This window comes from Oncorhynchus kisutch, linkage group LG4, assembly GCF_002021735.2.
Source record: "Oncorhynchus kisutch isolate 150728-3 linkage group LG4, Okis_V2, whole genome shotgun sequence".
Taxonomy (NCBI): Eukaryota; Metazoa; Chordata; class Actinopteri; order Salmoniformes; family Salmonidae; genus Oncorhynchus; species Oncorhynchus kisutch.
This window is the reverse complement of record NC_034177.2, coordinates 44,784,954-44,801,226: the sequence shown is the minus strand read 5'-3', so window position 1 is coordinate 44,801,226 and position 16,273 is coordinate 44,784,954. Positions and strand designations below refer to the sequence as shown.

At 43.0% G+C, this 16,273-nt stretch overlaps 1 protein-coding gene across 6 annotated transcripts in view; it reads left to right on the top strand.

The window, feature by feature from the left end:
• The window catches only part of LOC109888901 (liprin-beta-2), a 124,289-nt gene that overhangs the window by 102,230 nt on the left and 5,786 nt on the right, over nucleotides 1-16,273 (top strand). For 3 of the 6 annotated variants that reach the window (XM_031823051.1, XM_031823052.1, XM_031823053.1), the window contains 18 exons: nucleotides 94-129; nucleotides 1,305-1,366; nucleotides 1,444-1,519; nucleotides 1,724-1,830; nucleotides 3,680-3,747; nucleotides 4,014-4,097; nucleotides 4,429-4,489; nucleotides 6,643-6,681; nucleotides 7,077-7,215; nucleotides 8,300-8,435; nucleotides 8,618-8,746; nucleotides 8,923-9,073; nucleotides 9,651-9,762; nucleotides 9,881-9,969; nucleotides 10,365-10,487; nucleotides 10,578-10,703; nucleotides 13,179-13,367; nucleotides 13,897-14,094. In XM_031823051.1, coding sequence (XP_031678911.1) covers nucleotides 94-129; nucleotides 1,305-1,366; nucleotides 1,444-1,519; nucleotides 1,724-1,830; nucleotides 3,680-3,747; nucleotides 4,014-4,097; nucleotides 4,429-4,489; nucleotides 6,643-6,681; nucleotides 7,077-7,215; nucleotides 8,300-8,435; nucleotides 8,618-8,746; nucleotides 8,923-9,073; nucleotides 9,651-9,762; nucleotides 9,881-9,969; nucleotides 10,365-10,487; nucleotides 10,578-10,703; nucleotides 13,179-13,367; nucleotides 13,897-14,094 — 1,925 coding nt within the window. Of the gene's footprint in view, nucleotides 1-93; nucleotides 130-1,304; nucleotides 1,367-1,443; nucleotides 1,520-1,723; nucleotides 1,831-3,679; nucleotides 3,748-4,013; nucleotides 4,098-4,428; nucleotides 4,490-6,642; nucleotides 6,682-7,076; nucleotides 7,216-8,299; nucleotides 8,436-8,617; nucleotides 8,747-8,922; nucleotides 9,074-9,650; nucleotides 9,763-9,880; nucleotides 9,970-10,364; nucleotides 10,488-10,577; nucleotides 10,704-13,178; nucleotides 13,368-13,896; nucleotides 16,046-16,273 lie in introns of those variants that run through there. The other 3 variants (XM_031823054.1, XM_031823055.1, XM_031823057.1) reach the window with 2 other exon arrangements.

The following is a 16,273-nucleotide window of genomic DNA, read 5'->3' as shown; positions in this document are numbered from 1 at the left end:
TGTGGTGCCTCATTCAGATAATACAATACCTATCAAATGCCCTCTCTCTGCCCCCTCCACTGTTGTCTCTTTACTCTATGCTGCCCCCTGCAGTAGAGGAGGTGTATAGGAGACAGCTGACAGACAAATGTAAGTCTCTAGTCTCTAAGTTCCTGCAGTTGTGGCCCTGGTACAATGCTGCTCTGCCGTCACTGCCTCTCTACTGTGCTGTCTAACCCACGCTGGCATGCTGTCATGTCTGTCATACCCATTCCATCAGCCCCGGCAGCTGCAGATGGGAGAAGGGGTGAGGGGGGAAGAAGGGGCAGGGAGGAGGGAAGCTCTGACACATCCTCACACCCACGCCCATGAGAACATTGGAGATGAAATGGCCTAATAGAGAAGCATGTCTGTTCTACGAAATATATTACCCAATATTTTATTTTCTCTGTTACGCTGTGTGCACTGAGCTAACATACATGATTGTTGCTGACACTCAAAAAGCTGTAGCTGCTGGCAAAGTCATTCAAAGCCTACACTTTATCAATCAGGATGTAACTTTCCAGTGCCACTATTTTTGCCATTTAATGTTATTATTAAAACAAAATCAGACCACCCCATAGTAGAATAGTTGACCTATTTACCTAGTCGGCTTGTTGTACTGTGTTCTATGCCAGATAAATGTTCCTCTGAAGGCACATTCAAGTTGCGAGAGCATTGGGAGAGAAACGTACTCTGACAAGCAGTCAATTCAGAACAATTCTTAATGCAATCGTGGGAAAAAATATTGCAGTATTGACCTTTGTTAAGAAAAAAAGAGGGGGATACCAGCTTTCCATAGCTACCACGTTTATTTCTCTACTCCTAAAATTGTGTGCGGCATAAATAAATAAAAATGATATATACATGGTCCAATATGTAAAAATGATTTTAACGTAATTTTTACCAATATGTTATTGGGCTCATTTCTGGAGTTGGAAAATATATTGTAGATTGTGTCAGCATCCTCATTTTTTAAACATTTATTTTGGAGTAGAATGTCCTTTTCCGGGGGGTGCCCCGGACCCCCTAACAAATGGGACTGGGATTGGTCAAAGTCGCAGTTTAATACATGTACAAAATGATCCTCTTTCCCTAAAAGCATGATGGTCATTACTGCTTCACATAAAAGGTTAACTTGGCCCCGCAGACAATCGATCTGAGATCAACTTCAGTTTCACTCATGGGATTTGTTTTTGCTTTATCCCAGGGAGTTATGAACAGTTGATATTTAAACATAATTACTCTCATGAGTCACAAAAATACATTTTCTTTTCTGTTTTCAGACCAAGAATTGCAAAGGTTGAAAATGGGGATGGAGTCTTTGGTAGCAACTAATTATGAGAAAGTAAGTAAATGTGTCATATTCTAATTTCTTGAAGTTGTACAGAGTGAAGGTATTAAAGTCCCTTCTATTTGTGTCAGGACCGTCACATAGAGGAGCTGACTGTTCTCCTGGGCCAGTACAGGAAGATGAAGGAGGTGATGGCCCTCACTCAAGGTAATATACTCACTGCCTATAAACACTCCCTCCCAGAGATAATACACATTCACTGCTTTTATACACACTTACTCAAAGGTGATACACGCTGCTTTCATATACTCAAGCTGAGAGCTTGACATTTTTCAAATAAATAATTACAAGAATGTTGAAGAGGCATTGAATAAATTCTGAATGTGTGTGTGTGTGTGTGTGTGTATTTAGGGTCCAGTGAGAAGTTCCTGGTTGGGAGCAGTGAGGAGGAACTGAGTGGGAGTCTGAAGATGAGGGCTCTCACCCATAAAGCTCATTCAGACATCATCCGGTCAGCGGTAAGCGAGCTCTGTCTGCTCCTCCTCTGTGGACCACACAACACAGTACAATGACAACCTTGCATTTCTCAAGTACTCGCCCACTCATCATATTTTCATTGAATAGTACCAACACTCTGACTAGTAATACACTCCGTGCCTCTGCTCTCATATACAGTGCCTTGCGAAAGTATTCGGCCCCCTTGAACTTTGCGACCTTTTGCCACAGTTCAGGCTTCAAACATAAAGATATAAAACTGTATTTTTTTGTGAAGAATCAACAACAAGTGGGACACAATCATGAAGTGGAACGACATTTTTAACAAATCAGGAAATTGGGCGTGCAAAATTATTCAGCCCCTTTACTTTCAGTGCAGCAAACTCTCTCCAGAAGTTCAGTGAGGATCTCTGAATGATCCAATGTTGACCTAAATGACTAATGATGATAAATACAATCCACCTGTGTGTAATCAAGTCTCCGTATAAATGCACCTGCACTGTGATAGTCTCAGAGGTCCGTTAAAAGCGCAGAGAGCATCATGAAGAACAAGGAACACACCAGGCAGGTCCGAGATACTGTTGTGAAGAATTTTAAAGCCGGATTTGGATACAAAAAGATTTCCCAAGCTTTAAACATCCCAAGGGGCACTGTGCAAGCGATAATATTGAAATGGAAGGAGTATCAGACCACTGCAAATCTACCAAGACCTGGCCGTCCCTCTAAACTTTCAGCTCATACAAGGAGAAGACTGATCAGAGATGCAGCCAAGAGGCCCATGATCACTCTGGATGAACTGCAGAGATCTACAGCTGAGGTGGGAGACTCTGTCCATAGGACAACAATCAGTCGTATATTGCACAAATCTGGCCTTTATGGAAGAGTGGCAAGAAGAAAGCCATTTCTTATAGATATCCATAAAAAGTGTTGTTTAAAGTTTGCCACAAGCCACCTGGGAGACACACCAAACATGTGGAAGAAGGTGCTCTGGTCAGATGAAACCAAAATTGAACTTTTTGGCAACAATGCAAAACGTTATGTTTGGCGTAAAAGCAACACAGCTCATCGCCCTGAACACACCATCCCCACTGTCAAACATGGTGGTGGCAGCATCATGGTTTGGGCCTGCTTTTCTTCAGCAGGGACAGGGAAGATGGGTAAAATTGATGGGAAGATGGATGGAGCCAAATACAGGACCATTCTGGAAGAAAACCTGATGGAGTCTGCAAAAGACCTGAGACTGGGACGGAGATTTATCTTCCAACAAGACAATGATCCAAAACATAAAGCAAAATCTACAATGGAATGGTTCAAAATAAACATATCCAGGTGTTAGAATGGCCAAGTCAAAGTCCAGACCTGAATCCAATCGAGAATCTGTGGAAAGAACTGAAAACTGCTGTTCACAAATGCTCTCCATCTAACCTCACTGAGCTCGAGCTGTTTTGCAAGGAGGAATGGGAAAACATTTCAGTCTCTCGATGTGCAAAACTGATAGAGACATACCCCAAGCGACTTACAGCTGTAATCGCAGCAAAAGGTGGCGCTACAAAGTATTAACTTAAGGGGGCTGATAATTTTGCACGCCCAATTTTTCAGTTTTTGATTTGTTAAAAAAGTTTGAAATATCCAATAAATGTCATTCCACTTCATGATTGTGTCCCACTTGTTGTTGATTCTTCACAAAAAAATACAGTTTTATATCTTTATGTTTGAAGCCTGAAATGTGGCAAAAGGTCGCAAAGTTCAAGGGGGCCGAATACTTTCGCAAGGCACTGTCCCATGCCGGTGTATTAGCAGACTATTTAGTGTGCATACTCAAAGTGTTTAAACTCTTGCTCTAAAGTGTCTGTGTGATATCGCCCTACCCAGATGTCTTCTAGAGGCTCCTCTCCCCTGTTAGTGTCTCCCTCGTCCTTCCAGAAAGAGCTGGACTCCAGGTAAATAAACAAGCCAGCTGACAACCACTGATTACACACATGGAGGAAGAAGTCCCCAACGGGCTTGTATTGTTGTTGTTGAAATTAGATGTCCTTGGGAGAGGTTGACCGAACGTGAATAAAAGGCACTTGTGCCCCTGTACACCCAAACACTTGCAAGCACACTCGCTCTCACAAACACACACACACACACAACAAACCCCTTGTGCCCCAGCCGTGCTCCCTCAGGTTTACCGTGTTATATTGGACCTGTCCCTGTGTCCCAGCTGCCGCAGTATCCAGACCTCCCTGGAGACGTCGATGGTGATGGTCTCCCAGAGTGATGCTGGTTGCTTCTACAGCGGAGAATGGCAAGTAGAGCTGAGGCTGTGTGGGTGTGACAGCCAGGCCCACTCGTTGTTTTGGTTGTCTTTAATTAAGGGCCCACTAAAGTGGCTGTGAGTGACCGTGTCACTGTGATGTCCCCGCCTGGCACAAACAGCCCCCACAGCCCCCCTCTCCTGTAGAGCCCAGCCTGTCACATCACATTACCTACAATCCCCTCCGAGAGGTAGGGCATCCCATAGACCACAGGCCGCTGCCAACTCAGAAATCTACTGCGGAGAGGCCAGCCCTTAACCCAACTTGAAATACTATAGTGTTGTATTGCTAGTTTGGTTTCAATGTTGTTTTTCTCAATAGGTCCCAACCACAGATGCTGTCAAGTAGCCTGGAGGAGTTACAAAATGGATCGTTACCAAAGGTTTCATGATTTTGCCGTGTTTATTTTATATATTTTTTGGGACCAAGTTTTTACTTGTTTTGTCATTTTTTGTTCATTATTTAAATGACAGGTACATCATTTAAATGTATTACTTTATTAAACATGAACCCGTAGGCTGCCACTTAAAAGAAAACCAACAGTAAGAAATGCATAACAGTTTAAGTAATAATACATTCAGTATAAACATATAAACAGGAGAAGAAAAAAAATTATAAAAGAAGTGGAATCCCTTACAGGCTCTAACCAATAGTGCAAAAAAGGAATTAGTCGAACAATAGGTAGATAAAGAAATAAAACAACAGTAAAAAGACAGGCTATATACAGTAGCGAGGCTATAAAAGTAGCGAGGCTACATACAGACACCGGTTAGTCAGGCTAATTGAGGTAGTGTGTACATGAATGTATAGTTAAAGTGACTATGCATATATGATAAACAGTAGCAGCAGTGTAAAAAGAGGGGTTTGGGAGGAGGCACACAATGCAAATAGTCCAGGTAGCCATTTGATTACCTGTTCAGGAGTCTTATGGCTTGGGAGTAAAAACTGTTGAGAAGCCTTTTTGTCCTAGACTTGGCACTCTGTTACCGCTTGCCATTCGGTAGTAGAGAGAACAGTCTATGACTGGGGTGGCTGGGGTCTTTGACAATTTTTAGGGCCTTCCTCTGACACCGCCTGGTGTAGAAGTCCTGGATGGCAGGCACCTTAGCCCCAGGGATGTTCTGGGCTGTACGCACTACCCTCTGTAGTGCCTTTCGGTCAGAGGCCGAGCAATTGCCGTACCAGGTAGTGATGCAACCAGTCCTGATGCTCTCGATGTTGCAGCTGTCTGTTGGAAAGCAGAATGAACCAGGTTGTCCTCTAGGATTTTTCCTGTGCTGTTCCAGTTAAAGGGTTGTTCAGATTCAATTAGATCAGGGGACCATCCTTTTTAAATGGTTAGCTCGGAATATTTTTCTGTATTTTGATTTAACTTTACGATTACAATATATCCATCTTAGACATGCAGCATGTGCTTCATTTGTAATTAACCAAACACATTAGAAACGTTATGGGTGCTCTAACAAAAATACATAGCCATTTAGCTTCTGATGACTGTTATCCTAACAAAAACAGCTGAACACATACACTACCGTTCAAAGGTTTGGGGTCACTTAGAAATGTCATTGTTTTTTAAAGAAAATCAATTTTTTGGTATTTTAAAATAACATAAAATTGATTAGAAATATTCCATATGAGAAATTGCCTAGAAACTGAAGATCTCGTACAACGCTGTGTACTACTCCCGTCACAGAACTGTGCAAACTGGCTCTAACCAGAATAGGAAGAGGAGTGGGAGGCCCCGGTGCACAACTGAGCAAGAGGACAAGTACATTAGAGTGTCTAGTTTGAGCTTCATTAAGTAGTACCCGCAAAACTCCAGTCCCAACATCAACAGTGAAGAGGCGACTCCTGGATGCTGGCCTTCTAGGCCTTCTGTTCTGTGAAGGGAGTAGTACACAGCATTGTACAAGATCTTCAGTTTCTTGGCAATTTCGCGCATGGAATACCCTTAATTTCTCAGAACAAGAATAAACTGACGAGTTTCAGAAGAAAGTACTTTGTTTCTGGCCATTTTGAGCCTGTAATCGAACCCACAAATTCTGATGCTGCAAATACTCAACTAGTCTAAAGAAGGCCAGTTGTATTGCTTATTTAATCAGGACAACAGTTTTCAGCTGTGCTAACATAATTGCAAAAAGGTTTTCTAATGATCAATTAGCCTTTTAAAATGATAAACTTGGAATAGCTAACACAACGTTTCATTGGAACACAGGAGTGATGGTTGCTGATAATGGGCCTATGTACGCCTATGTAGATATTCCATAAAAAAATCCACAGTTTCAAGCTACAATAGTCATTTACAACATTAACAATGTCCACACTGTATTTCTGATCAATTTGACGTTATTTGAATGGGCAAAAAGAATGTGCTTATCTTTCCAAAACAAGGACGTTTCTAAGTGACTCCAAACTTTTGAACGGTACTGTGCTTGTATTCTAAGACTGTTGTTGTTGAGTTGATGATGCCGATACATTACTATACTAACAGTGTGTGTGTTCTCTTCGTTACATGCACGCTCCCCCCTCCTGTAGCATGTCGTGGTGGGTCAACCAGTTGAACCGGTTTCAGAGGTATTTTCTACTTGCATGATCTCACCACCACTAACCCTTAATCTCTCACAAGCTAACTTTATCCTATCTGACCGGGACAGAGCCAAAGGTTCAGCCGAAACTGTCAAATGTAGTAGCGATCATACACTAGGTGCCCCTAAGGCTTTTAAAATTGGCCTTTTGTCTGTTGTCTCCTGAAAACTTGTGACTCCAGTGGCAGTCCTATCGAATTAACAGTGATATGGTCATGAAAGGACAAAATATAAATCTGATTCTCAAATTCTGTTCTGTAATTTAGCAGCATTTCAACTGAAATCTAATGTCAACAGATGCCATTTAATTCCATTTGGATAGACTTGGGACTTGCCTGTAACCATCCCCCCCCCCCCCCCCCCCCCCCGCCCCTCTCCCTACAGAATCAGCACATCGAAATGAACAAATATCAGACCCTACCAGGGAAGCTGTCTCGACCTGACATGAATGGGGATCGAGAGCAGTGTTCTACGCCAGACCAGCTGTCCCCTGACGATAGCGAGGACAGTGAGTTTCACCTAAGTAAGTCACATCTTAAAACACTGCTGCTTGTCATTTTTTTTTAATCAAACAGCCTTCAAATAACAACAAAACCTTCCCATGGATGTATATCATAAATTCAATAAATACACTTCTATGGTTTGTTTCAAAAACTCCACTGTTCCACTCTTCTCTCACAGTGTGGTTGGTTTGCATGGGGTGGCTATCCTCAATTCTCGCTCACTCTGTACTAATCTTCCACTTGCTGTTGTACTGTTTCTGCTGTCCTCTCTTTCTTTTTTTTTGCTCTGCGTGGCTTTCTGCTTGTATCACGGCTGAAGACCGCTGCAGGAGTGCCAGTGCTCCAGCATTAGGTACCGTACTACTACTCACAGACAGAAGCCCCGTGTCAAAGCACCAGGCCCCTGTTTTCACTATGGATTCAAGTTGTGACTTAAAGTTGATAACTCCAGCCTGTGTTGGAAGGAGTAAGACCCTCAGTGAGTCAGAGAGAGGCATCTCCGATTATGCCTGGCTCTTTTTTTCTCGCATGTGTGACTGGCGTTGCAGTGCACAAAGTGCACATTGACCTCAAAAGCAGGGCTCCTTCGGTGTCGTCACGTGAGGCGAGGGTTGTGTGCACAGAGGTAGACCATGGTTGATCTGGCTTTAACCATACACTGTAAACAAATACAGATGCAACTTGACGTCCCATTCGCCTCAGACCATCATTTCATTTCAGTGTATTAAACATGTTTATTAGATAAGCGAAAAAAGAATTTGTCTTCAAAGATTTTAATTGGCATCCATTAAGACAACATTTACATTTTGTGTGTAATTTTGCTGAAAATGCTGGAGCGCACTAACAATGTTAATGCTTTCCTGTTTCACTTTTCGCTTGGCTAACCTTTGGCACAGCAGGATCTTGTGGAAAGCATGATCTGTTTGCTATGGGTGGGTCCTGCATGGATAATACCTCAACTTTAGACCCTAAAGAATTGAAGGAATACAGTGTCCTTGAAGCGTTGCACGACTTATTTTAATTAATAGAACAATGACTTAAATGAGGAAGACAGTTTTAAATAGATTCCAGTACTTACTAAAACTCCATATGCTGCTCTCACAGGAAAGTCGGAGAGACTGGATGAGTCCACACTGTCAGACTTGTCTCCCCTGTCGTCTGGAGTGGACTCAGGACAGCAGTCCCCTGTCTCTCCAGAGAACAAGAAGAACCACCGGGGCATCAAGAAGCTCTGGGGAAAGTGAGTACCTGTACAGCTGACACACACACACACACACACGAAGGGCACACTGCTGAAGATCTTTTTAGAGATATTTATTCAGAGAATATTGGTATAAATGCAAAACGATCTGATATTTGTCATCCTGGGTAGAGGTGGTGGCCTAGCAACGGTACTGATGTGTTCTATCTCCTCTACCCTAGGATAAGGAAGACACAATCTGGCAGCCTGCAGGGAGAGGACCTTGAGCCTGGAGAGTTTAAGAGGGGGGGACTGAGAGCCACCGCCGGCCCTCGCCTGGCCCGGGCCGGAGAGACATTGACCTCTGTGCGGTATGGGATGGACACTATCATAAAATAGTCATAAAATACATAAAATACAGTGTATTATTTTAAACGTGCATGTGACCAAGAATATACCAAAAAATCCAATGTATTAATTAGATGAGCAGGAATTCCAAAATATTCCAGTCTTGATGATCCAATCAATTGTCTGTCCTCTCCTGCAGGGATCTGAAGACGCCCTTCTCCAAGTGGACTCCGGAGCAGGTGTGTTACTGGCTGGAAGAGTATGGGCTGGGCCAGTATGTGATTCTGGCCCGACACTGGGCCGACAGCGGGCAAACTCTCCTCTCTGCCTCACCACAGGATTTAGAGAAGGTACGCACTGTACAGTCACACAAATTACTCTGCTAACTTATTTTGGTTCCCAGAACGCTGTTGGAAAGTTATTTGTCAAATAAGGCAAGGACATCCTTCCGGGAACATTGTGTGTTAGCTGGGTGTTCCTCTAACAACACACTGTATAATCTCCATCAGTATGGCTGTCAAAGCAATGTTTAGCTCGTCCCCTCCAATCATTCTACCTGTCTAGTCATTGCAACATTCTCATCACCATTTAGTTCTACCTGTCTAGTTCTCAAGACGTCATTTCGTTCCGTCTTTCACATCATGTTGCTCAACCTTTGTTGTTGTTTTGGAGCTAGTTTGGAGCTATGTTTCAGCTATGTTTTTTTGTTGTTGCATTTGACAGGTTCCTGTACCAAACGTCATATCAATATATTTGTAGGCTGTTCTCAAACTAGCAGGGCAAACTAATTTGTTTGAATCTTGATCACAATTGTGAAATAGTGTGCCAAGTGACTCCAAATCCAGTTACTAAAACTGTCATTTGCAGCACTCACTTTGGAGTAAATAGTGTGCTCATAACCTGGATTCATTTGAATCTTGATATCAGGAGATGGGGATTAAGAATCCACTGCACAGAAAGAAGCTGCAGTTGGCCCTGAAGTCGTTCAGCACCAAACTGACAGAGAAATCCTCTGAACTGGACCACATCTGGGTCACACGTATGTAGGACACAGTAGAGGCCATCAACATATTCACTCAACATTCAGCAAACTTGGTGCTCTATATTCTGTGTAATCGATCCAGTATAATTGGTTGTTGTGTGGTTTATCCTCAAAGGTTGGCTTGATGACATTGGTTTACCTCAGTACAAGGATCAGTTTCACCAGGGAAGGGTAGACGGCAGAATGCTTCAGTACTTGACAGTGGTAAGTACATCCATCGGTTTTCATCGTAGTCTTAGTAGTTTTTGCCTCACTGTTGTGTCTCAACCACTGTATGTAATTCATAAGGCTTTCAGATCTCCCTCGAAAAAGAGGGATCTCAAGGGACTTCCTACACTCAGAAAAAAAGGTTCCAAAAGGGATCTTCAGCTGTCCCCATAAGAGAACCCTTTTTGGTTCCAGGTAGAACTCATTTTGGGTTCCATGTAGAACCCTCTGGAGAAAATGTTCAACATGGAACCCCATCGGGTTCTACCTGGAACCTTAAAGGGTTCTTCAAAGGGTTCTCCTATGGAGCACCTTTTTTCCTAGGAGTGTAGTTAAATCCAGTACAAAAAAAAGAAAAAACATGCACAACATATTTGATTCACTTCCTTCAGAACAACCTCTTGTTCCTGAAAGTGACCAGTCAGCTCCATCACCTCAGTGTGAAGTGTGCTATCCACGTCCTCCACGTCAACAAGTTCAACCCCAACTGCCTGAAGAGAAGGCCTGGAGATGAGGTGAGACACGTGCATGTGCACGTTTGTGGGAGTTTTTCCATTTACACACGTATGTAGTTGTGTTTGCTAAGACGTGTTATTACCTACTAGAACAAGACGTCTCCCTCGGAGGTGGTTCAGTGGTCTAACCACAGGGTGATGGAGTGGCTTCGCTCGGTGGACTTGGCGGAGTACGCTCCCAACCTGAGAGGCAGCGGGGTGCACGGGGGCCTTATCGTAAGTACAAGGGCCCAATGATTGAATCAGCCCCTTCTTATACCTTTCTACTGCATTTCAGCTCAGCTCAGGCCGTTATAGTGACAAATATGTCCATAATGGGACATGTATAGTTACATACAAGTCCTAAGAGACTATCCCTAAAGAAACTTTTATTTTTAACTGAATCATTTCCACTAATTGGTCTTTTGACCAATCACATCAGATATTTTCACATCAGCTCTTTTTAAGAGCTGATTGTTCAAAATAACAATTAGTGAAAATAAAATCAGGATTGGGCTGCCTGTGTAGACGCTGCCTATTTTTCCAATTCATTCCATCCCAACTTTCTGTGTATTCACCTGTATTCACCTGCAGGTTAGCATTTTCCCTCATAAATCTTGTTCTGGAGGCAGCCCTGCAGTGGTCACTACCGGGCACAGCCATAAAGTCATAAAATCTGATTTTAAACCTAAACCTATCCATAACCCTAACCTTAACCTTAACCACACTGCTAACCCTAATGCCTAACCCTAACCTTAAGGCTGCAACATGTAACATTTTGGGCAACCTGACCAAATTCAGATAGAAATGTGAGTTATAGAGCTGTCATTCTCATCGATAGCAAGTCTAAGAAGTGGAAGATCCATTCTATATCCTCTATTTCTATGCTTCCTATGCTTAAGCCATAATACAGGTGTCAAACTCATTCCACTGTGGGCCGAGTGTCTGCGGGTTTTTGCTCCTCCCTGGTCCTTGATTGATGAATTAAGGTCACTAATTAGTAAGGAACTCCACACACCTGGTTGTCTCTGACTTAATTGAAAGGAAAAAACAGGCCCTCCGTGGAATGAGTATGACACCCCTGCTCTACACTATACAGTGCATTCGGAAAGTATTCAGGCCCCTTTAATCGTTCTAAAATTGATTAAATAAATAAAAATCCTCATCAATCAACAAACAATACCCCATAATGACAAAGTTGTTAGAAATATTTGCAAATGTATGAAAAATTAAAAACAGAAATAACTTAAGTAAATAAGTATTCAGACCCTTTGCTATGAGACTCGAAATTGAGCTCAGGTGCATCCTGTTTCCATTGATCATCCTTGAGATGTTTCTACATCTTGATTGGATTCCACCTGTGGTCAATTGAAATGATTGGACATGATGTGGAAAGGCACACACCTGTCTATATAAGGTCCCACAGTGCATGTCCGAGCAAAAACCAAGCCATGAGGTCAAAGGAATTGTCCATAGAGCTCCGAGACAGGATTGTGTCAAGGTGCAATCTACAGCATTGAAAGTCCCCAAGAACACAGTGGCCTCCATCATTCTTAAATGTAAGAATTTTGGAACCACTAAGACTCTTACAAGAGCTGGCCGCCCAGCCAAACTGAGCAATCGGGGGAGAAGCGCCTTGGTCAGGGAGGTGACCAAGAACCCGATGATCACTCTGACAGAGCTCTGGAGTTCCTCTGTTGAGATGGGAGAACCTTCCAGAAGGACAACCATCTCTGGAGCATTCCACCAATCCGGCCTTTATGGTAGAGTGGCCAGACGGAAACCTCTCATCAGTAAAAGGCACAGGACAGCCCACTTGAAGTTTGCCAAAAGGCACCTAAAGACTCACAGACCATGAGAAACAAGATTCTCTGATCTGAGGAAACCAAGATTGAACTCTTTGGCCTGAATGCCAAGCGTCACGTCTGGAGGAAACCTGGCACCATCCCTACGGTAAATCATGGTGGTGGCAGCATCATGCTGTGGGGATGTTTTTCAGCAGCAGGGACTGGGAGACTAGTCAAGATCAAGGGAAAGATGAATGGAGCAAAGTACAGAGAGATCCTTGACAAAAACCTGTTCCAGAGCGCTCAGGACCTCAGACTGGGGCGAAGGTTCACCTTCCAACAGGACAACGACCCTGAGCACTTAACCAAGACAATGCAGGAGTGGCTTCGGGACAAGTCTCTGAATGTCGTTGAGTGGCCCAGCCAGAGCCCAGTCTTGAATCTGATCAAACATCTCTGGACAGACCTGAAAATAGCTGTGCAGCAACACTCCCCATCCAATCTGACAGAGCTTGAGAGGATCTGCAGAGAAGAATTGGAGAAACTCTCCAAATACAGGTGTGCCAAGTTTGAACTTCTCCCCAAGAATACTCGAGGCTGTAATCGCTGCCAAAGGTGCTTCAACAAAGTACTGAGTAAAGGGTCTGAATACTTGTGTAAAAATAGGTTTTTCCTTTGTCATTATGGGGTACCGTGTGTATATTGATGAGGGGAAAAAACGATTTAATCAATTTTAGAATCAGGCTGTAACCTAACAAAATGCAGAAAAAGTCAAGGTGTCTGAAAACGTTGCTTGTTTTGTCACATAAACTGACATTAGGCAAACTATTAACATCGCTCAGTTCTGCTTCCAGGGCATGATTCATGACAATAAATGTCAACCACCCTGTATCTTCCTCTGAATCTTCTGTAATGATCCCCCCAGATTCTGGAGCCTCGTTTTAACTCAGACACCCTGGCCATGCTGCTGAACATCCCCCCACAGAAGACCCTGCTGCGACGCCACCTGGCCACCAACTTCAACATGCTGGTGGGCTCCCAGGCTCAGCAGGAGAAGAGGGAGTTCATGGAGTCGTCTGGCTACACTCCCCTCAGCACCACAGCCAAAGTCAGGGTAAGAGATGACAGTACTGTACTGTAGTAACGCCAAGGGCTGAACCACCACCCTGTTAGGAGCCCTCGTTTTTGTTGTTTCTCTCTCCCTCCCTCCTCTCTCAATCTCCTTTTCTTACACTCTCATCCCCCTCTCTCACTGTCTCCTCTTTCTATCTTCCTCTCCCTATCCCCCTCCCTTTCCCCCATCTCTTTCAGGAGACAGGCACCTTAATCCTTAGTGTGACCCCTCAGACCTGGCTAAGCTCTAAGACCAGGGCTGCTCCAAGCAGCTTTTCGGGCAGCAAGCTTTTGTAGCGCCACGTATCTCTAACACCCACCATTTTAGTAGAAAATGTGCGGAGGCAAAATGTAGCGATAGCATAATGCACTTAGTCAGCACAATTAGGCTTATAGGAACCATTTTTAAACAGCACTGTCCATTTGTACGCTGTTTAGAAATATTTTCACTGATTATGGTTAAAGGGACAGAATAGAAATGATACACAGCTTTCTCTCAGTCTGTTCATAAAGCATGTCCTCCCATTCAGCCAAAGAAGTTGGGCTTCTCAAACTTCGGCCACCTGAGGAAGAAGAGATGTGACGACTCGACTGACTACATCTGCCCCCTGGAGGCGGCCCAGGCCCAGGCTCAGCTCCAGGCAGTGGTGAACGGGGCCCACCGGCCCTACTCCGGCTTTAGGGGCCTCAGCCCAATCCTGGACAGAGACCCAGACAGACGAGAGCAGGTGGGGCTATACAGCTGATGATGTCACACTACTGTATCTACCTACCCATCACTACTCAGCTTGCAGCCAATAACCCCACCTCTTCCTGCCATGCCCATCCAACGCTACCCAAAACCCACTCCAGCACACCCACCTCCACACCCCTCACGTGCCATCATCTAACACCCAACAACCAAACCTAGCCTGGGTCATGAGCTGCTTCTGGATACTTAGGCTGTTTTTACACAGGAAGCCCAATTCTGATCTTTCTTCCACTAATCGGTCTTTTGACCAATCACAACAGATATTTTTCAGAGCTGGGTTTATTGGTCAAAATACCTATTAGTGAAAAACCCTCCTATGTTCTCTGTGGATCTACAAGCCTAGTGTTCAGCTGTGATATATCAGCCAAAGGTGTCATGTACCATTATTTTAGAGGTGGCACGAAGTATGTAAAGATGTACGGGTGGTGTCCCCCCTGAAGTTGAAGAATTTTGCAATTTTCAAACACCTGAAACAGCTTTTTCCTGGCATCTAGAGCCATAATCATTATGCCTAATTCAATGTTAAAAGAAAAAGACAGTTTTTCTGCATCGGTTATGTAAACATACCTCTTTACCTGTTCAATTGTAATTTGAATGAGGGTGTCATTCTGACTGTTCCCACATCTCAATATATTGCACTAACATGCCTAGGATGTTATTTCCAAATTACAACACAGCACGTGGGATCATAACACACATCATCAATACAGGAACATATCATGGCATCCTAATTACAACACAAATATCATGATATTATCATAAGGTGCCAGATTACATTTAAACTAAGTCTTTTTCTGCATATCTAAGCATACCTCATGAGCTGTCAGTATCCTCCTGACTGGCGCTTCTTTTTTTTAAAGAAATGAAATGTGCCTCTGTGCATAAATCTGGGTAAAAGACTGAAGGAATTTGAGTCTTATTCAGTACATTTAGTAATTGCTTGCCTTTCCAAAATTTGGCAACCTTGCCAGCAGGCATGGCATCTAAGATAGTTGGACAAGCTACTCTAACTTGATTGACAGCCCGAAATGGCTTGATTGCTTGTTATGAGGTTGGGAGACCGGGAACCAACTTCATAAAATTGTAAGTTGGCTAGTAATACAGGGAAACAACAAAACATTTTAGTTTTATTTATTCATTATTAAGAAGGAATCAATTGGCTACATAGCTTGATCAAATTCATTTACAAACCTACTTCCTGCCAGTCCATCACCAACATCTAAAATCAAAATCAAACGCTGTGTGTGTCCTAGCATATCTTTGCTCTCCAGGGTGCACCTTGGAAGTACCCACTTACTTGGGGTGGGGGGGGGGGGGGGGGGGGGTACTCTTTGCCTGGACCAGTCAGTGTGCCCCCTCTGCAAAATACTGCTTAGAGATATTTTTATAAATAATTACGATAAAATGTGTGCTTAAAATTTAAGTTTAGTAAATCATTTTACATGTGCCCTTGTGCCCCATATGAGCATGACGCTTCTGATATTATCACATCAGCCCTTTAATGCACTAAGATTATACCACTGACGTAAACAACATTGTGCATCATTTTATTGATCCTTTTAACACACATATTTGAGATTCACCTAATGGTATTGATCCATTGTTTAAAAAATGTTTTTCTAACCAGTAGAAAGCAATGTTGCTTGTTTGTCAGACAGTTGTGGAATGAACTTGTGCAATATTTGCATATGGAGGTATATATTTATGTTGGTAAATTGAAAGAAGTACAATGGAAAGTACAATGAGATTGTGTAGCTGTGTACATTTTGACGGAATCCAGATTGTGAGTATCATGCACTGTTCTTTACAAATGTGACTGTTATAATATTTTTATAGTTAAAGATTACGCTTCAATCAAGGAAGCCCTCTTGTTGTCATTAATTGTAAATAGTACTATCCAAATCTGTCAATAAAAATCATAAGTGTGATAAAGTAGTGGAATTCTTCCTGATAACCTATTTAATACATGTAATCTTTGTACAAAGCGTGCTTCTCGTATTAGAGGAGAAAGTTGTCTTGTCTCGGTTTTATGTTGAAGTCATCTCTGCCCATTATCAATATTTACAGTTTTAAGAACTTGAATCAAAGATACACTGTAAGGAATTGCGTTGCACGGTACAGGGACATCAGAATGCATCATTAATTAACCCGTATCA